This window comes from Neofelis nebulosa, chromosome 13 (assembly GCF_028018385.1).
Source record: "Neofelis nebulosa isolate mNeoNeb1 chromosome 13, mNeoNeb1.pri, whole genome shotgun sequence".
Lineage (NCBI taxonomy): Eukaryota > Metazoa > Chordata > Mammalia > Carnivora > Felidae > Neofelis > Neofelis nebulosa.
Genome location: NC_080794.1, coordinates 23205468 through 23226615, shown reverse-complemented (window position 1 = coordinate 23226615; position 21148 = coordinate 23205468). Strand labels below are relative to the sequence as shown.

The window sequence follows — 21148 nt, the reverse complement described above, 5'->3', positions numbered from 1 at the left end:
CCCTCGTCCTGTGCGCATCACTCGATCCCAGCACCGACCACATCATGTTTGGAAACTACCTCTTCAACTCTTCAACTGCTGCCTTCCTCCGTGGGTGGTGAAGACTGTGAGAGCTGGGAGGGCAGGGACTGTGTCTGGCACGTTCCTCGACTCTATTTGTTGAACCTCCGAGTGAATTCCTTAAAGATTTATTTCCTACAGGGGTGTCTGGGTGGCTCAGTCAGTCGGGTTCTGACTCTTGGCTTCAGTTCAGGTCATGAAGTCAAGGTTTGGGAGTTCGAGCCCTGTGTCAGGCTCTGTGCTGATAGCATGGAGCCTACTTGGCATTCTATCTCCTTCTTTCTGCCCCTCCCCTGCTCATGTATGCGCCCAAGCTCGCTCTCTCTTTCTCAAAATAAATGAACATTTAAGGATTTTTTAAATAAAAAACAATTGTGTTTAAAAGAGGATAGGATTCTCTCATTTCTCGGAAAAATTCTATTATTTTATTTTATTTTTTTTTGGTAAGTTCTACACCCAACAGGGAGCTCAAATTCATAACCCTGAGATCAAGAGTCCCAAGCTCCACTGACTCAGCCAGTCAGGTGCCCTTGTCCTTCTCTTATCCAAGGCTACTATCTTGAGCTTTGAGTCTCTGACTTAACTCTGAAAAGCAGTGAGTCTTAGATGCAGCCGCCGGCAAACAGCACACATCGGACAAAACCGGAGGGACCAAAACTGGAAATGATGACTGCCGTTTGAAAAGCATTCCAATCTCAGACATAGTAACACTGAAAACAGATCTCAGCTGGTTCGCGGAATTTGGCACGCCGACGTTACCGGTGAGAAATGAGATACAAGAACGGACCGCCATGAAAATGACATTCCCACCATGGGACCCAGAAGGAAAGGCGGGCCCCACCTTGCAGAGGGTGGCCACCCTCTGGGCCGGCTCGGCTTCCTCCTCGGGCAGCATCTTGGCCTTCCTCGGGGTCTGCTGCAGCTTCCGCTCCGCCACGTCCAGGCGCTCTTGCAACTGGCGGTTTTGATCTCCAATCTAGGAAATGAAGGCAAAGCATCAAAGTGTAGCAAGTCTTCTCTCCGTTTCCATTTTTAATAAAGTGAAACAAAAGCTAAATGCAGAGATCTACTGTTCGTTCTGACTGAAGCCAACAGTTTGGGAGGTGCTTCAGAGTAAACCTTTCCTTTCTGCAAGGAGTCACCCACTGCCTTGGTCCTCGTTTCACTACGCAAAACATGTCTTTCCAAACTCTTTGCTCTTCTTCAGTATCTTCAAAGAAGTCTTTCAAAAGACAAAGTTCCCACACATTAAAGAAAACCCATCTTCTGGAGGAGCTTGCTCGTTCTTCCTGACAAGTTAAGGAGAGAAGGATTCGGTCCTAAGCCTTCGTGAACATATTTATACTGTGGTCTGAGGGCTCGCTCCATAGGGCATTCAGAGGTGGGCACATCAGCCAGCACAGAGCTTCTGAGAGCATGCCTGATGCCAGTTGAGTTCTTTTTGGAAGTGTACCATTATTCAACAAAAGCACTCTCCCTCTTGACCAAAAACGTGGAAAACTTCAACGTGGAAAACTTAGACACGAGAGTTTTTGTTAAAGGACTTTTAGGGAAGCCGAGGTGGCTCAGTCGGTTAAGCGGCCAGTTCGGCTCAGGTCATGATCTCATAGCTCATGGGGTCAACCCCGCCTCGTGCTCTGTGCTGACAGCTCAGAGCCTGGAGCCTGCTTGGGATTCTGTGTCTCCCTCTCTCCCTCTCTGGCCCTCCACTGCTCATCCTCTTTCTGTCTCTCTCTCTCTCTCTCTCTCTCTCTCTCTCTCACTCTGGCTCCCTCTCTCAAAAATAAATAAGCATTAAAAATATATAAAGTCATTTTAAAAATCATGTATAAGGTGAGGTTTTTGCCAGGTTAACATTTGTTCCCACAGACTCCTTCCATCTTCTGTGTGCATATAGCTTTCTGTGTATATACAGACTGTGTATCATGCTTTAAAACCCTCAAAAATAAATCACATGCTGTACACATAGTATTTCGAGATCTGCCTTTTACACTCATGATTTGGAACATCTTACGTGCTCTCAAACAGCATTCCTCAATGTCATTTTCATGGCTTCCTAGTCTTTCACTTTGATTATCATTTTGGGTCGACTGACACATTTGACAAACACACCAGGCAAACTCACTCTGTTTCCAAGAAGCTGGATGCGGTGTTCCTGTTCAATGCCGGATGACCTGAGACAACCAAGGAAGAGCCGTGCGGCTTCCCAAAACACAGGGTCTCACATCCTCACTCCAGACTGTGCTTCTGCACCTGCCATTCCACCCCACCCCCCGATCTCAGGTACTAACCAAAATGGCCAGCTGCCTACACATTCCCAGCCACTCCCTGTTCCTTTGGAAACAGTGCTAACAGGCAACAGAGTAATGTGCATGTAAGACAAGACAAAGAAGGAATCAAGGAGGGTAGCCCCATAACATGCTTCCATAAAATTCGAAAGAATTAAACCCTGGACGTTGAAGTAACCCCACTGGTCAACACAAGATTCTAAGATCCTAAAACCCTGACATTGACAGTTGGTCCTTAACCTGACTTGTAATTAATAAAAGTGGAACGTAGTACAACGAAACCAACGACCTGTCGATGCAGAGAGTCCTTCTTTGTGATCTCGTTTTCAAGTTTATCTTTGAGGTCGGGCAGAGAGGTGGCTTCCTGCTGTGCCCTGAGGCAACGCTTCTCAAGGGTAGTGATCCTCTCTTGCATGTCTTCCTTCTGGGCCATGGTCTACAGCAGGTATTTCAGAGGGAAAACAGGGAAGGAATTAGCTTACGACACATTAACACACTCCAGACACAAAAACCGGGCGAAATCCTCATTTCCCAAACAAACAGAAAAGTAGCATCCTGGGGGCACCTGGGTGGCTCAGCCGGTGACGCTTTGTGAGTTGGCTCCCCGCGTCAGGCTCTGTGCCGACAGTGCGGAGGCTGCTCGGGATTCTGGCCAGGTACCCAGGCTTATTCTTTCCCATGTGTTCAAAGACAAACGGATAATAAAATCTCCCGGAAGTCACAACCTCGGTTGCCTCCGGACACCGTTGAGCTTTCCACAGAACAGCGACTTGCCTCTGGAGGCACACACCATGAGACACCATCCTTTCTCCGGGGAAAAGGTGGGGGAAATCTCATCCAATTCCCACAAAGATGGAGCAGCAGTGTTAACAAAAGGAAGCCAAACTCCACCGTGCATATAACTAGAAGTCATCTTCTATAGCCTAACCCTGTAACAACATTGTATCCCATGGTATCTGACACTGCAAATGGAACCAGACCGTCCTGCCCTGCCTTTCTTGTCCACCACCCGAGAGATTCCTCTTCCAGCCCTCTGTGTTTACTAAGCAATTTATGTCAGCAGTCTCAAGACTGAAAGTGATGAGTCCTAAGAAATGATTTTCTAAACTCTCTGCATATTGAACTCTGCTGCGGGGTCTCCCCCCACCTTTGCCAAACAACAACTTCACTGAACGGGTTATATAATTTCTGCAAATACTTTTGTTTTAAATTCTTACATGACCTCACCCACGCTAAGGTACTAAACAGACTGCTCGTGTACGTACACACTCGAGGGTCTGACAGGGTCTTCCCAAGGTGGCATTGCTGGGCTGGGATTGGGGTGTGTGGGGACTGTCCGCAAAGGGCAGCTCACAGTGACAGGAGGAGGCACAGAGAAACCATCCTAATCTTACTGGTTTCTGTGACAAGTATCAGATTCCCATCGATGACCACACGTGCAGAAGCGTCCCCACTCCTCCATGACCTTACACCGGGACCAGCGGGCTGCCCCTCGCTCACTCTGACCGCCACGACCAGGAGCACGGAACCCCTGGCAGGAGGGCAGGGCGGCAGAGGCGGCCGTGACGGCCCCTCGGTAGAGCCGCCCTCGCATGGTCGTGCCCTCGGCAGCGACCTGGCAGCAGCACGCTGGTTCCCACGTGCCGAGTGTGTTCCCAAAACAGACCGAGAGCATGGCATGGGCCAAGCTCAGGTGGCCCACACTCCACACCCGAGGGCACTCCGCCACCTGCCCGCCAGGCCTCGGCAGGGGAGAACCCAGGGAGGACAGATTCCACCGCGCAGACGGGGAGGCAGCCCGCCCAGGCCCCGGAGACACATCCCGTTCTGCTGCTACTTCTACCAAAATCCAAACGTTCAAAACCCGTGGGAGATGAAGGACACACTGGGCAATGACCGAACCAAACACCCCACGTTTGGCTAGACGACTGTGTGGCCATTTCATCCGACACTCACTTCATGGACATCTCTTTGTAATATGGTGTTCATTGCTTGAGAAAGGATGAGGTCTTTCCTTGAGATGTCTAGCTCCTCTTCCAGCTTGGCCACGAGAGTGCACAGGGTAGCCAGGAGCTCTTTCATCTGGCTCTGCACCTTTGAAAGCCAGAAAGGGAAGCAACATGTGAGGGCCCCCACTGCTAGTCTTCATATGTTGTTTTTAAAACAATGGATAAAAAGGAAACCCCCTCCAATCAAATCCTGTCATGAGGTCTGCAGCTGAACTCTGCGTGTGGCCTCTAATTCTTCTACGAAACTACACCTCTCCAGTGCCACACGTAACTGCTCTCTCACCTGGAAACAAAGGGATTGAGCTTGTACACAGAGGTGTTTTCACTAGGCCTTACTGTACAGTTACCCTAAGATCCCCTTTGCCTCAAATAACATGACAGAATGCTGGTAAGTTTTTTCACGGATGCTCCTGTTCACAAACTTGCTTGTTAACAGCTTTCAATTTAACATTGGAGACAAATCTTCCCTGAAATAAATTACATTATGTAATTTGTACTAGCCAATCGATACACACATTTCCACCAACTACTGCTTTTTAACCATACAGACCTGTCTTCTTACAAGAATTCAAGAAGATGAAAAGGAAACTCAAGTCACACAAACACACAAAGTGTGCCTATAACACACAGCATGTGCACAAATTGAGAACCGCCATGGCAAGGCACACCATTTCATCCTCCGTTTTGTCGTTGTCCAATATGGAGTTCAGGACCTTGAGCACCTCCACCTCACTGGACACGCCGGCCTGAGTCTTCGCCTGTCGCCTCACCAATGTTCTCCTGAGAGATCTCTCGTGTCTGCAGATTAGGAACTCCAAGTGTTCCAGGAGCACCTAGTGGGAGAGGCAAAAGGAAAAGCGTGTTTCAAGAACAACTTCAATTCCGGGCCTCAAGTTCACCAAATGCAAAACCAAGTCTGAATCCCTTCAATTCAGTGCCCAGGTAGGGAGCCATCCCCTCGAATGTGTTAAAATAGCCTCACTCCTCCTCACGGATCAAACAAGGTTTGAGAACAATAGGTCCCAGCCAAATCCATGGGGACATGTAGACAAGGGGAGTGAATGGTGTCCTGTGTTGAAAGACCCTGGCAGTGCACCTACTGACCCTGGTGTTGTTTCTCTCCGCCTTCAGGTTGGCGATCTCCTCCTCTCTCTGCACGAGCTGCTCCCTGCAGGTGTGGAGCTCTGCAGCGAGAGCTGCACACTCCTGGGGTCGGAGAGGGGACAAAAGTGGAGAGACACAGGGGGTCTTTACCAGAGCACACCAGGCCTCCGTGGCCCTCCAGAGTCCCAGCACCCACCACCCTCAAGTAGCATCACACACACCAGTCCCCTCCTCACCACCCACAGGAGTCCCGGGGATTTTCGGAGGGACAGACACTCAAGGGGACAGACGTTTTCAGGTGCCTGGCAGGTCTAGGACTCAGGAGCTCTGCTGACTCGGGAGCAACAGGCCAAGAAGCCTGCTGCCCATCCCCAGCCTCTGGCCTCGTCTGGCAAGCAGGCTTGTGGAGCGGCAGCGGGGAAAGGCTGACGGTACTCAAAAGCTGCTGTCTTAGCCTGGACCCCTGTCTCAGTCAAGTCAACCATACCAAATGGGCTTTTCAAAAATGATGGTAGGACTCTTGTCGATAGGGAGAATTTAAGACTTATTTCTTTAGTCAAGCAGGAAATATTATGGATGAAGGGTCTCTGAGGAGAGTGATGCCAGGGCCCACCACCCCACATGGGGTTTCTCTCCCGCCAATACCGAGCGCCCGCCCAGGACATGGCGTACAGATGGGCTCCAAGGAGGTGGACGCACACTCTCCAGTCAGTCGAGCGCAGAGCCTGGTGCAAGGCTCAATCCGTGAACCAGGACATCATGACCTGAGCTAAACCAAGAGTCAGACGTTTAACGCCCGGAGACACCCAGGCGCCCCAGAGCTTTTGTCTCTGTAGGACAAATGAGGGCATAAAGGTTCGCTTAAAAACTGACATTCCAAATAAAGAGAGTGGTTGATTTCAGCCATTCTAGAAAATCCAAGGACAAACTGGTGACATACTTCAAGTTCCTTCGTAAATTAACCCTTTCCAAATCAACGGGAATGTTACCACAGAACTGAACACGTTCCTTGCAATCTGATTTGACAAGGTGAACCCACAGACGCCTATCTGATCCTTGATGTAGGACTGTGCAGGCCCATTTTTATGTGGCGATTTTTGTTCCAATAAATACATTGGAAACTTTTCTGGAGATGTGTGACATTTGGAAAGACTGGCAGATGAGCTGAGCAGCTACGAAATATCAAAGATAGTAAGTAAAAGGGAGGCCACGGGTGCATGAAATAAACACAGATACTAGGCTATTATAGCATTTCCTATCCGAAAACATACACAAACCTACTCTAACAAGATAAAACGTATCATTTTGCACACAGAAACTGACCGTACCTACCTGGTGCCATCTGCAGTCAAGAGAAAGGCAAACAAATGTGGAGACGCAGGATTAAGTCCTAACCGCATAACACGAGCTGTAGCAGACGCTGTCCTCTGGGGGAAGTGTGCACCACTTCCTGTTGCTATTGAGGTCACCTCAAGTGTTGCACGAATCTGCTTTCAGCTCTTGGTAAGCACTTCCTTTCTCCAGTAAATCAAGCACCAGAAGAAAAGTGATTTCTCAGGGTTCCTGCGTCATTTTCACCCTGTTAAGGGCAATGCCACGAACCTTATTTACACCTTGGGACCCGTTTGAAGTGTCCCCAGGGATGCTGGACGTGCTCCCGCGATGTAGAGAAGACTCATGGTATGACAAGAAAAGGCTGAATGGCCTGACATGTACTGAGGTCCACAGCTGCAGCTGCCAGCCGGCCTGCGTGAGGACCATGGAGGCACAAGGAAAGGGAAATTCTCGAAGCTCTCACTGCGGCTACCCCAGCACATGCAAAAACCTGGTGCTATGTGTGAGACATCTTTGTGTCTCGTGTGGAAGATGTGGCATGTCTGTGGATGTAGGACTGCTGTGAGATGGGCACACCTGCAGACTCAACTCAAACTGCAAGACAAGTGAAGACCTGATTATCACGACGTAAGGCAGAAGGAAGGGAAGGATCGAAAACTGGCACATTTCAATGCAGGCACAGGATATCTTGGTGAATTTAGAAAGGGGTTTGGCTTTTCAAATGGTCATGATGATAGGAGAAGCAGCTTCTACCACGAAGAGGAAGCACACGGTTTCCCAGACGCCCCAGAGAAGATTGCAGAGAAGCAGGAACCACCATCCACCGCATGTCAACCACTCCAAGACAAAAAGGGAAAACCCAAGAAAATCAGTTGAGGAGACCATGGCTGCTTGCACAGGTTTTTCACGCAGAAGGAGATGCCCTGTCGGGGGGAAAATGCCACAAACGACATTTATTCACGAGAAAGACAAGTGAGCACCAAGATGTTGGGTAGGAAGGGGTGAAGCAGCTACCGTCTGAGCGGACACAGGCGGGGGTGTGATCAGGGCGGCTGGCCCTGTGTAGGAAGCTCACCCCAGGGTCCTGAAGGCAACAAGTGCCAGTGGCCAGTGGTCTGGCTGCACAACCAGAGCCCTTGCCCTGGACCAGTTCCATCCCGGCTCTGTCCCTCAACTCAGGAAGTACGCTGAAAGCAAGGGACTGTCCTCTAAAGTTCTTTGGCATTGGACAATGTCCTGGCCACCCAGAACCCCACGGGTCACCACCAAACGTGTCTTGGCGGCTCACTCGCTCCGGAGCGCAGCGGGTCTAAGTCAGCCTGCAGACCAGGGGCCACGAGGACCTGTGAGGCTCATGACACAGGCACTTGACAAGAAGGACAGTCAATGCTACCAAAGAGAACCGCCACAGAGGGAACGTTATGAAAGTCTGGAAGATGCCAAGGGACGTTACAAAAAACTCTGGGAAAACCATCAAGCCCTGCCATAGCCAGCCCGTCACCACAAAGCCTGCCCTGGGCAGGCACCTGACAGGGGAGGAGGGCGGCCATGGCGGTGGGGATAGGGAGCTGGGAGGCTGACACCATCACCACTCCATGGACGCTGGCTGAGCGTGCGCAAACTGGATGGTCATTTTAGATGAATGACGGGTACTAGGCAAGGACTACTGGGTTTTGTTTTCTCTTGTAACAAATGCTGATGACCAAAATGTTTACTATGACTTCTCAGTCTTCCCTGGCTTGCTCTTATACATGTGAGTAGCCTGCTAATCAACACATCATGAACTAGGAAAAATGAATTCAATTTGAAGCATGTTTGAAGGCATCAAGGAGACCCTGAGGCAGTCACAACTGGAAGGACTGAGACCCCAACAAAAGGGAAGCCCGCTGAGCCAACTCTAATGTTCAGAGTCCTCTCTCTCCCTCAAGACATGTGAGGATTCTGAATTTCCTCAGGGATTGCAGGCAATATACCAACGAGCTGCAAAGGAAACCTAACAGAAAGGCAAGCAGAAAGTCGCAGCGAACCGAGCTCTGGACAGCACAGGGAGGCACAGAAAATGAGCCCGGCACTCGGCAAGCACTGCCTGAGAAGCTGACCCTTCCATCATCTCATTGTGCTGTGGAGGAAATAACTGGGCTTTGGGACCTAGCATCAAGGACGGGTCCTCGGAAATACTCCAGGCCTCCAAATGGAGACCCTGGAGGTCTACACGGGGGTGGGGGACAGCGTGAGACCAGCTCACACTGCACCTTACAAAGACTGAGCCCCAGTCTCAACTCACTCACGCCTGAGTGGGACCAATAACCGCCACACTCGGGGTGTGTGGGATGAAATGCTGAAGGAATAAAAGCACATGAAGAGCCTCTATGCTTCTCCATACAGTCCAGCACAAAAATAAAAACAAAGAAGAAATGAAAAGACAAGATAAGGCAAGACCAAAAAATACAGAAAAGAACAGAAAAGAAAAAAAAAGAAAAAAGAAAAGAAAAAGGAAGAAAAGAAAAGAAAGGAAAAGAAAAGAAAAAAGAAGAAAAGAAAAGAAAAGAAAAGAAAAGAAAAGAAAAAAATGGAAAGGAAAGGAAAGGCAAGGAAATGAAAGGAAAGGAAAGGAAAGGAGAGGATAGGAAAGGCAAGGCAAGGCAAGACAAGGCAAGGCAAGGCAAGGCAAGGCAAGGCAAGGCAAGGCAAGGAAAGGCAAGGAAAGGCAAGGAAAGGAAGGGAAAGGCAAGGCAAAGCAAGGCAAAGCAAGGCAAGGAAATGAAAGGAATGCCTGGGTGGCTCAGTCGGGGAAGCATCCCACTTTGGTTCATGTCATGATCTGACGCTTTATGGTTTGAGTCCCGCGTCAGGCTCTGTGGTGATAGTCAAGAGCCTGGACCATGCTTTGGATTCCGTGTCTCCCACTTTGTCTCCCCCTCCCCTGCTCAAGTTTTGTTTCTACCTCTCTCTCCCTCTCAAAAGTAAATTATATTAACAAAAAAAATTCTTTTAATAAGAAAAGGAAAGAAACAAACAAGCAAACAAAAAAAGAGACACACCTGGATAGCTCAGTCTACTCGTTTAAGTGACCAACACTTGGTTTCGGCTCACGTTTGTGAGTTTGAGCCCTGGGTTGGGTTCTCTACTGACAGAAAAGAGCGTCTGCTCAACAGTGTCTCTCTCTCCCCCATCCTCTACCCCCACCCCTGCTCTCACTTTCTTTCTCCCTCAAAATAAATAGATAAACATTAAAAAAAAAAAGGTTTTACATCATATCGACCCAAAGAAGAAAGAAGAGAAACAGACCAAGAGGAGACACATAGACTGGAGTGATTGGATGCAAAAGTCAACTGTCCAAAAACCATTCTTGACAAATGGGAACTTTTCAGAGACTCAAAACAGATTCTCAAACTGCAAATTATCGGAGCTAAAATTACGATCTCCAGGTGCCTGAGTGGCTTAGTTGGTTAAGCATCTGACTTTAGCTCAGGTCATGATCTCATGATTCGGGAGTTTGAGCCCCGCGTTGGGCTCTGTGCTGACAGTGCAGAGCCTAGAGCCTGCTTCGGCATCTATGTCTCCCTCTCTCTCTGTTCTTCCCTTGCTCCCACTCTATCTAGCTCTCCAACATAATTAAAAGACTAAAAAATCTTGTTAATGGCATTAAGAACTCAGTCCGTGGGCTTCACATCAGACTAGACAAAGGTGAATAGCCTCAGTGAACTGAAAGATAGGTAGGTAAAAATATATCTAGACCATACACAGAGAAAACGTCAAGAAAATACACAAGCCCAAAAGACACAGAAGATATGGTACAAAGGTCCAATAGGAGCCCACAAAGTAGAGGAAACACAGAATGGGTAGTACCATTTCACTAAAAAGATAAGAATCAAAACTGATAAAAGAACCAAGAGAGTGACTCCACAAGGAACACCTCAGGCAAAAAGATGTTAACAGTCTTGAGAGGACAAAGAGACCGCCTTCCATGGGACAACAACAACACTACCAGCTGACTCTTCAAGAAAAGCAAATGAAGCCAGATGATGGATTGGCATGTATGAAAGGTGAACTAAAATAGCCACCAACCTGGAAGTCTTTACCTAACAGAAACATTCTTCACAGTGAAGGCAAAGTAAAGATGTTTTTCAGGCAAAACAGAAGCAAAAACAAAAATAAAAACTGAACAACAAACAAAAACAACACACACACACATACACACACACACACGCACACACAAAAACGATGACTACACATCAACTACAGACACAAACTAAAATCAATATTAAAGCAGCTTGTTGCAGAAAAGAAATGTAGTCTCTGAAAGAAATATGAAAAAACAAGGCTTGCAGAACAACATCACAACAGAAAGGGTAACTATGAGAACAAAACTTAACAAGCATTAAGTGCACGAAACAATGACAACAATGCCAAATCCATCTAAAACGTAAAAATATCACCCAACAAAAGGTGAAGAGGAGTTCAGTCTGGTTCAAGTGTCAAAGAAAAGAGCAGGGGCGCCTGGGTAGCTCAGTCAGTTGAGTGTCCGACTTTGGCTCAGGTCAAGATCTCACGGTGTGTGAGTTGGAGACCCGTGTCAGACTCTGTGCTGATGACTCAGAGCCTGGAACCCGCTTCACATTCTGTGTCTTCCTTTCTGCTCTGCCCCTCACCCGATTGTATTATGTCTCTCTCAAAAAACAAATAAATCTTAAAAAAAAAGAAAAGATAAAAGGAGAGAGCAGTGTCAGGGAAGCAGTACAAGTCCTGAATCAGGCAGGGGTCAGTTTAAAATGCACCTGAAATAGATATACATTCCAGAAATAGAAATAGATACATTCTATTTCTGAAATAGATAGAAATAGATACACTCCAATTAACCTAACAGATCAATGTACAATTAAAAACTCCTTCCTGCTTCTAAACGAAGGCTAGAGACCAAAGGAAGACAGAACAGCTGGGACAAAGAAGAAACTAATAATACGGTACGTGTAAACTAACATATCAGTCATTACGTGTGCACAAATACTGCAAGCAAAAGGTTGACTCTCAAATGCGTTAGAAGGAAACTTACCATACCCTGGTCACAAAGGTATACCTTAAAACGTAAGATCACAGACAGGTGGAAGTAAAAGATCCCCAGACAAACTCTACCGAACAGAAAACTGATGTGGCCACCAGGACCCTCCAATAAAGTAACCTCTACAGCAAAAAGCTCTACTAGAGACAAAGAGGAACATTTCGCGATGGAAGTTCCATCTACCAAGAGAACAAAACTTCTAAACTTGCATAGACCTAATAACGCCATCTCAAAATACAGAAAAATTGACAAACATAGAAAAGGAAAAAGAGCCACATCCATAAGCACGATGGGAGACTTGACGATACATCTCTCAGTATCTGACAGAACTGACGACAACAGAAAACTCAAGGCAGTGTGACGGGGCTGTCCAATATGGGGTCACGTGCTTTATTGCAAGTACTTGAACCGCGGCTCCTCAAAGTGCGACGTGTGCAAAGTATAAAATGCACACCACATTTTAAAGACAACGTGAAAAAAGAGAATTCAAAATCATATATAATTTTTTCTCACCCCGGCTATACACTGAAATGATATTTTGGATATACCTGTTAGTTATATTATTAAACTCATTCTCGCCTATTCCTTACTTGGTTTCAAGTGGTTACTAAAATCTGAATTCTGTCATTAACAAACTTCATCTAACCTATAAATAGAGACTACTGCATTCCCCCAATACACATTATTTTCACATGCCCAAGGAACAGTTCATGAAAACGAATATATGCCAGGCCATTAGGAAAGTCAGCTCATCACAAAGGACTGAAATACTGCAGGGCATATTGACGGATACCATTAGATTCACAGTTCATTTCCCGCAACAATTCATCACGCCCAAAGTGATGGGAGAAAGACAGGGAGACTTCCGGTGATGACCAGTCATGGGCGGCTGAGAGAGCACCGTCACCCCTGCCACCACAGGAGGACAGGGAGAAGCAGGCTGTCGATGAACCAGGAAGCTGACTCTCCCCTGACTCGGAATCTGCAGATGCCTTGATCTTGAGAACTTCCCAGTCTCCTCAACTGTAGGAAAGAAGTTTCTGTTTCTTATTAGGCAGCCAGTCTATGGTATTTTGTTACAACCACCCCAAAACACTGAGACAGATACCTTCATGGAATTAAGCTAGAAATCCGCACAAAGAGAACGAGAAAATCCCCCGAAACATCAAGATGTGTTATGCTCCTAAACATTGTGATGAATTAAGAAAAAGATGCCACAATGAAAGTTAGGAAATAGTTTCACATAAAAGATAATAAACATTTGGCTTATCAAAACTTGTGAGATCAGGAAAGGTGTGCTTAAAGGGAGACTCATAGGGGCGCCTGGGTGGCGCAGTCGGTTAAGCGTCCGACTTCAGCCAGGTCACGATCTCGCGGTCCGTGAGTTCGAGCCCCGCGTCGGGCTCTGGGCTGATGGCTCGGAGCCTGGAGCCTGTTTCCGATTCTGTGTCTCCCTCTCTCTCTGCCCCTCCCCCGTTCATGCTCTGTCTCTCTCTGTCCCAAAAATAAATAAAAAAAAAACGTTGAAAAAAAAGAAAAAAAAAAAAAAAATTATAAAGGGAGACTCATAGCTTTAGAATACATATATCATAGGATAGCTCAGTTGCTTGGTGACCAACTCTTGATTTTGGCTCAGGGTATGATCCCACGGCCACAAGATCGATCCCCAGCCTGGCTCCACACGGAGTGAGGAGCCTGCTCGAGACTCTTTCTCTTTCTCTGTCTCTCTCTCTCTCTCCCTCTGACCCTCTGCCCTGCTCATGCTCTCCTTCTGAAATGAATCAACACACTAATAAGCAAGTAAATACAATACACATACTGGAAAGGAACAAAGGCTAAAAATCAAATGAAGGATTTAGTTCAAGAACTACCAGATGGGACAGCAAACAATCACCAAGTAGATGGAAAACAAAAGGGCAGAAATCAGTGCTGCAGGAAACAAATAGTAAATCACAGAAATCAAAAAAGCCCAAGTTGGTTCTATGAAAAAGAAACAAAGCACAAAGTACCAATATCAAGAAGTTCTAAAGCAAATATCACACCAGATGCTGCAGATAGGGGGGTTTTAGAAACCAGTTGAAACTTATTCCTTGGAAAGTCTGGGAGGTCTGAGCAAACTCCTAGAAAACAAAATGCCTTATCTAAATAGACACAAGAAGATATGGGAAATCAGAAAATTCCTATTTCCACTTAAGAAAGGAATCTGCAATGAAAACCCTTCTCACAAGGAAAACCCTACACCAGCTGTTGGCCTAGCACTTCTTCCCAAAAGAAAAGAACACATACAAAAACTCTTCTGGGAAAGCACAAGGAGTGCTTCTTCCTACGTTGTTTTAGGAGGCCAGCACGACCTTAAACCCAAACCCCAGCAAGGACGGCACAAGAGGGTGCAAGGGAACACCCACCTCTCTCTTGAATACACATGCAAGAATCTAAAGCACACTTTTTACAAATGGAATCCAGTGCAAAGAGAATGCATAGACATCGGGTTTGGATTAATCTAGAAGGGCAAAAGTTGTTTTCAGTTAAACCACAACATTACACAAATCACTTGTCCCCAAAGATGCACAAAACACATTTCAGAAAATTTAGTATTATTATTTCTTTGATGATTGTTAAAAAATCAGAGCAAACTAAAAACAGAGGAGAATTTTCATGTTTTGATACAACTATCTACCAGTAATGCCACGGTAAGTGTCACATGTAGTGGTAAAATACTGAACTCTTTGGGACACCTGGGTGGCTTCTAGTCGGTGAAGCGTCTGACTCTTGATTTCAGCTCAGGCCATGATCTCACGGTTCATGAGTTCAAACCTGGCATCAGACTCTGCTGACAGTGCGGAGTCTGCTTGGGATCCACTCGCTTTCCCCCCTCCAACTCCCCTTCCCATGCATGCTCTCTAAATCAATAAAGAAAGAAAGAAACTTTAAAAAATATTAAGTATACAAAAAATTATGAAACCCTTCTCTCTCGTATCTGGGAGGAGACAAGGACACCTACTCTCACCACTTCCCTTCAACACAGTACTGGAGGCCCTAGCCAATCCAAGGCAAGAAACATACAAATGGTTATACTATTGGATAGAAACCAAAGAAACTTACCACAAGGCAACACAGAGAACGTAAGGCAGACGTACACAAGAATGTGAAAAGCTGTGCCATTCACAGATGTATTTCACACACATAGAAAGAACTCATTCTAATCAACAAAAACCAAAACACACAACCTAATCACAAAGTGGCTTCCAAAAGGCAATTATTTCTCAAAAGAAACATGTAAGTGGCCAAGACACACACAGGGGCGGGTCCCACGAACACACCATACCTCCCAGCACCTGAGCCCCAGCAACCAGCTAACACACGAGAAGAGGCAATACCAGGCATCGGCCAGCCCTGAGCTCCCGCACGCTGTTGCTCGTGGGGAACAGACACGTGCCACCACTCACGCCCTGCTCCTCCAAGGCAACCCAATACGATGCATGTGGATCTGCAGGCAGCCTCTGCACAAACCGGAGCAGCCACAGCAGAAACAATAAACCGTGCTGTGCTCACACACTGGGCCTTCGACAGCAGGGGAGGACCAGCACAGCCACACAAGGAAAGCAGGTGCATTGCGCACACACAGCGCTCAAGGGTTGGCTCAACATGAAGCGAAGAACAGGCCAAGGCAATCGCTGGTGAAAGTCAAGACCGTGGTTACCTTTGGGGGACGTTCGGTGGGAGTCAGTAGGAGGTAGGAAGCACGGTAAGGTTCCATTTCTTCATCCAGGTGGTGGTTCCAAGAATGTGTTCGCTGAGTGAAAAATATGGAAGATCAGCTGAAAGTAGTGGCCTAGGATGTTCCAAACGTCCACCGCGTGCCACACAACTAGGCCGCTCTGTGCGGGCAGCTAACCCCCAAGAGAAGCAAGGAAGCCCCACCCATCTGAGTGCAGAGTCAGGAAAGGGCATCCAGAAGCCAGAGGAGCTACTGCCACACCCTAGTCGCCTCCAGCTGTTCATCTGGGGGAGTCCACATCGCCTTCTTAAACATCATTGGCCACAAGACACTGAATGCAGAAGCAGCTGGAACAATAAAGATCTTGCACTAAGCAAATGCCACGCTTCTACACAGTGTTGTCCTGAAAATGTACGTATGTTTTGCACGAAAGGTATGAGTACGTTAATCTGTCCTAATTTATTGTCTTTAAGTGAGTTCATCACATCTGAGATGCTCGGATTTGGTTTGGTTTCCTTAATGTTTGTTTTTGAGAGAGAGAGACGCAGGGCACGTGAAGGGGAGGGGCAGAGGGAGAGGGACACAGAGAATCTGAGACAAGTCCAGGCTGGCAGCTGGCAGCACAGAGCCCCACATGGGGCTCTAAACCATCAACTGTGAGATCACCACCTGAGCCAGAGTCGGACCCTTAACACAGAGAGCCACCCAGGTGCCCGCTTCAATTCTCGGTTTAATCTCACCACAGTAGAGATCCAGAGACACAACCCCCACACTCGAAGGCTCTCTGGGGCCCTCAATAATCCCCTGATGTCCAAGTGTCCCGACACCACCGAGTCTGAGAAACACTGACCAGGGAACAAAGGACACTGTCCCCTTCTTCTCGTCAACTTCCCAATTTCTATAGGGTTTCCCCAGCTCACCAGACTCTCTAGGGCCTGGCCCACAGGACGCAAGGGCCTAAGGCGGCCTCTGTTCGTGGCAGCCGCCTCGGGGGACAGAACGTGTGCAGCCTGTGTGGGGTCAGGGGACGGACAAGGCGGGAAGGTCTCCGACAGCTTCTGCGAGGGCGGGCGGCACACTCCTTACAGGACAGCCGCGGCTGAGGCGGGCACCCGGAGAACCTCCCAGAAGCCACTACCTGCAGTGAGAAGGGCCCTTACTGCCTGCCGAGCGGTTAAGCCAGCACTGCCACGGGAGGCACCCCCCCACACCATCCCGCCGCCACAGAGCGGCCACCACGACTGACTCACGGGAGCCTGCGGGCGTCCACACGGACAGGCCGGCCTTCCTCCCGAGGGTGGCCAAATGCTGTCCCACAAGTGAGCAGAACCAGGGCGCCTCGAGCCACCCGGCCTCTCACGGCTGGCACTGTGGCCTCTGCGGAGTCCGAGCGGCACTGGGTCCACCAGAACTCACCTGCCTCGATCGGGACGGTCTTCGGAGTAACAGGGGCCCCAGGGCGACATCTTCGTAGGTGGAAGACTTCTAGCAAGGGAGAACCCGGATGCTCAGAAGGGCACCTCCCTCGCCCTCCACAGCGCATGCGGGCTCCTATCGCCCTCAAGAGCCCGCCGGCCTCCCGCCCACCTCTCCGCCTGGCAAATGCGCTGTGGCGCCAGCACCAACGGAAACTACTGCGTCAGGGAGGAAACACTACCCGGTGGGACGCTGCACCGGCAGAGACTCCTCATCACGCACCCGCCGGAACGCACTCGGGTACAACGTCAGAGGCGAACCCGATCTCAGCTGCGGACCTTGGGCGAGGGACACACATCAGCACAGGTTTGGGGCTGTGACAAAGGCATCGCCCTGGCGGGGGTTGCGGATACCTGCTCAGGGGAGAGGCTGTGCCTCAGTAAGAGCAGGAATGTGTGTGAAATCTCTGGAGGATCCTCTCACGTTTGCGAAAACTGCTCTAGAAAACTAGCCAAGAAGCCAAAACCACCCCCAAAAATATGCATGGGCGGGTCTCCGTGCAATCATAACCCAAGTCTGTGCTCTTTCCAAGCCCCTCCCCCACCCCGCTCCTCAGCCACCGACAGGGGCTCGGGAGCCTGTAAGAGCCCCGATGCCGCTGATGGGCCACGTTTGGGCCAGCTTCGGGACACCCTGGGCTACATTGGAGCCTCGCTGCTCCTGATTGTCCATGTTTCCCAAAGCGCGAGACCCCCCACCCCTTGTCGCTTTTGGAGGACACACTGTGTCCCAGCAAAGCAGCAGTGCTGACTGCCCACCCACAGGCACACTCTGATCCGTGTCAGGTGGCATCTCAGTGTGGTTTTGATTTGTAGTCCCCTGATGAGGAGTGACTTTGAGCATCTTTTCTTTTTTCTTGTATTCAATATAATTTATTGTCAAATTGGTTTCCATTCAACACCCAGTGCTCATCCCCACAGGTGCCCTCCTCGATGGCCATCACCCACTTTCCCCTCTCCCCCACCTCCCATCAACCCTCAGTTTGTTCTCAGTATTTCAGAGCCCCTTAGGGTATGCCTCCTTCCCTCTCTGCAACTTGTTTCCCCCTTTCCCCTCCCCTCTGTGAAGTTTCTCAGGATCCACATATGAATGAAAACATATGGTATCTGTCTTTCTCTGCCTGACTTATTTCACTTGGCAGAACACCCTGCAGTTCCTTCCACGTTGCTACAAATGGCCAGATTTCATCTTTTCTCATTGCAAGTAGTATTCCATTGTATATAGAAACCTCATCTTCTTGATCCATTTGTCCATTGACGGGCATTTAGGCTCTTTCCATCATGTGGCTATTGTTGCAAATGCTGCTATAAACACTGGGGTACGAGTCCCCTGTGCATCAGCACTCCTGAATCCCCTGAATTCTAGCAGTGCTATTGCTGCGTCATAGGGTGGATCTTTTTTTAATGTGGTGAGGAACCTCCACACTGTTTCCAGAGTGGCTGCACCAGTTTTTCTTCCCACCAACAATGCCAGAGGGTTCCTGTTTCTCCCCATCCACTTCAGCATCTATAGTGTCCTGATTTGTTCATTTCTGCCACTCTGACCACCGTGTGGTTTTGATTTGTATTTCTCTGATCATGAGTGATGTTGAGTATCTTGTCATGTCTCTTGGCCATCTGGATGTCTTCTTCAGAAAAGTACCTATTCATGTCTTGTGCCCATTTCATCACCCGATTATTTGTTTTCAGGTGTGGAGTTTGGTGAGTTCTTTATAGGTGTTTGGATACTAGCCCTGTGTCTGATACGTCATTTGCAAATATCTTTTCCCATTTCATCTGTTGTCTTTTTGTTTTGTTGCTTGTTTCCTTTGCAGTGCAGAAGGTTTTTATCTTGATGAGGTCCCTACAGCTCATTTTTGCTTTTAATTCCCTTGCCGTTGGAGACGTGTCATGTAAGAAATTGCCACAGCTGAGGTCGGAGAGGTTTTCTCCTGCTTTCTCTTCTCAGCTTTTGATGGTTTCCTGTCTCACATTCAGGTCCTTTATCCATTTTGAGTTTACTTTTGTGTACACTGTAAGAAAGTGGTCTAGTTTCATTCTTCTGCATGTTGCTGTCCAGTTCTCCCAGCACCAGTGGTTAAAGAGTCTGTGTTTTTTTTCCATTGGATACTCTTTCGTGCTTTGTGGAGGATTAGTGGGTCTGAATCTGGGTTCTCTATTCTGTTCCATTGGCCTATGTGTCTGTTTGTGTGCCCATACCATACTGTCTTGATGATTACAGGTTTGTAGCAGAGGCTAAAATCTGGGACTCTGATGCCTCCTGCTTTCGTTTCCTTCTTCAATATTACTTTGAATATTTGGGGTCTTTTGTGGTTCCATACACGTTAGCATTATTTGTTCTAGCTTTGGAAAGAATGGTGGCACGATTTTGATGGGGATTGCATTGAATGTGTAGATTGCTTTGGATGGTATTGACATTTTTACAATATTCATTCTTCGAATCCAGGAACATGGAATGTTTTCCCATTTCTTTGTGTCTTCTTCAATTTCCTTCATAACCCTTGTATCGTTTTCAGCACACAGAACTTTTATATCTTTGGATTGGTTCATTAGTATGTTGAGGTTATTGATAGGTATTTTATGGTCCTGGTGCAACTGTGAACATGATCAGTTTCTTTAGTTCTCTTTCTGTTTTGTTTTATTGGTATATTAAAATGCGATGGGTTTCTGTACATTGATATTGTGTTCTGTGACTTTGCTGAATTGATGTATCAGTTCGAGAAGACTTTTTGTGGATTCTGTCAGGTTTTCCAGGTAGAGTATCATGTGGTCTGTGCCGAGTGAACGTTTGACTTCATCTTTGCCATTTTGATGACATGTATTTCATTTTGTTGTCTGATTGCTGCTTCTAGGAATTGCAAAGCTATGTTCAACAACAGTGGTGAGAATGGACATCCCTGTCATGTTCCTGATCACAGGGGGAAAGTTTTCAGTTTATCCCCAGGAGAATTATATTAGCTGCGGACTTGTATCATACATCGCTTCTATGATGTTTACATATGTTCCTTCTATTCTGACTTTCTTGAGGGTTTTTATTAAGAAAGGATGCTGTGTTTTGTCAAATGCTTTTTCTGCCGGTATTGACAGGATCATGTGGTTCTTACCTGTGATTTTCTTAATGTGATGTATCGTATTGATTGATTTCCAAATATTGAACCAGCCCTATAGCCCAGATAGGAATCCTACTTGATCATGGTGCAAAATTCTTTTAATATGCTGTGCGTTTGTTTTGCCAGTATCTTGTTGAAAATTTTTGTAGTCTTATTCATTAGGCATATTATCCTATAGTCGTTTTGTTTTTGTTTTGTTTTTTTTTTTTTGCTGGGTCTCTGTCTGGTTTGGCAATCAAAGTAAAGCTGGCTTTGTAGAATGTGTCTGGAAGTTTTCCTTCCATTTCTATTCTGTGGAACAGCCTGAGATGGATAGATATTAACTGCTTTAGATGTCTGATGGAATTCCCCAAGGAAGCATGTGGTCCAGAAAATGAGATAAATCTTAGGATGCAATGACTAGGACAACTCCCAGACAAGCTGATGGTCTCAGGAATAAGATATGGATAGATATGAAACACATATGGGTACGGCAAAGGGAAGCCTCCGTCAGCTACCGTGGGAACCCAAAGGCAAGATGCCTGTGTTATTACCTTAGAAATGAGGGAAAGCTTCTGGAGTTCACTGTTTTCCCTTGCCATCCTATCAGTGGATAGTGAAGACAGTCATTCCAAGGTAACAGGCTTGTGCTGTAAGCTAAGCTCAGATGTTTGGAACAGGGCTTGGATGCAGTAGTTCATGAATGGTCTCTTTCTGTGCTAAGCAGGTCCTCGACAATATTGCCCATGGTGAACCAACTGTTCTTCAGAGTGAAAGCATCTTTAATGGCCAGGGAGGGAAACAAGTTGGCTAGCCATCATTTCTTCTACCAGCCACCCAAACACCAAGTACTCTCAGGAAGGCAATCCTTCCTTTGGGATCCAGAAACTGATTGCTCTTGGTTAGCACAGACCAGATTCAGAGTTAGGAGAGGCTGGCCCTCACTATGCAGGGGACAGACTCAGTGCATTACATGAGACTCACGACATGGTTATTGGGTCACGGCCTGGG

General features: G+C 47.4%; 1 protein-coding gene across 1 annotated transcript in view; it reads right to left on the bottom strand.

Moving 5' to 3' along the window:
• Positions 1-21148, bottom strand: part of LOC131492402 (liprin-alpha-1-like) — a 42262-nt gene that overhangs the window by 13104 nt on the left and 8010 nt on the right. Inside the window, 7 exon segments of the mRNA XM_058696030.1 lie at positions 902-1029; positions 2631-2784; positions 4305-4640; positions 5026-5190; positions 5462-5563; positions 15556-15648; positions 16990-17058. Of these exon segments, the coding sequence (XP_058552013.1) occupies positions 902-1029; positions 2631-2784; positions 4305-4640; positions 5026-5190; positions 5462-5563; positions 15556-15648; positions 16990-17058 (1047 nt within the window).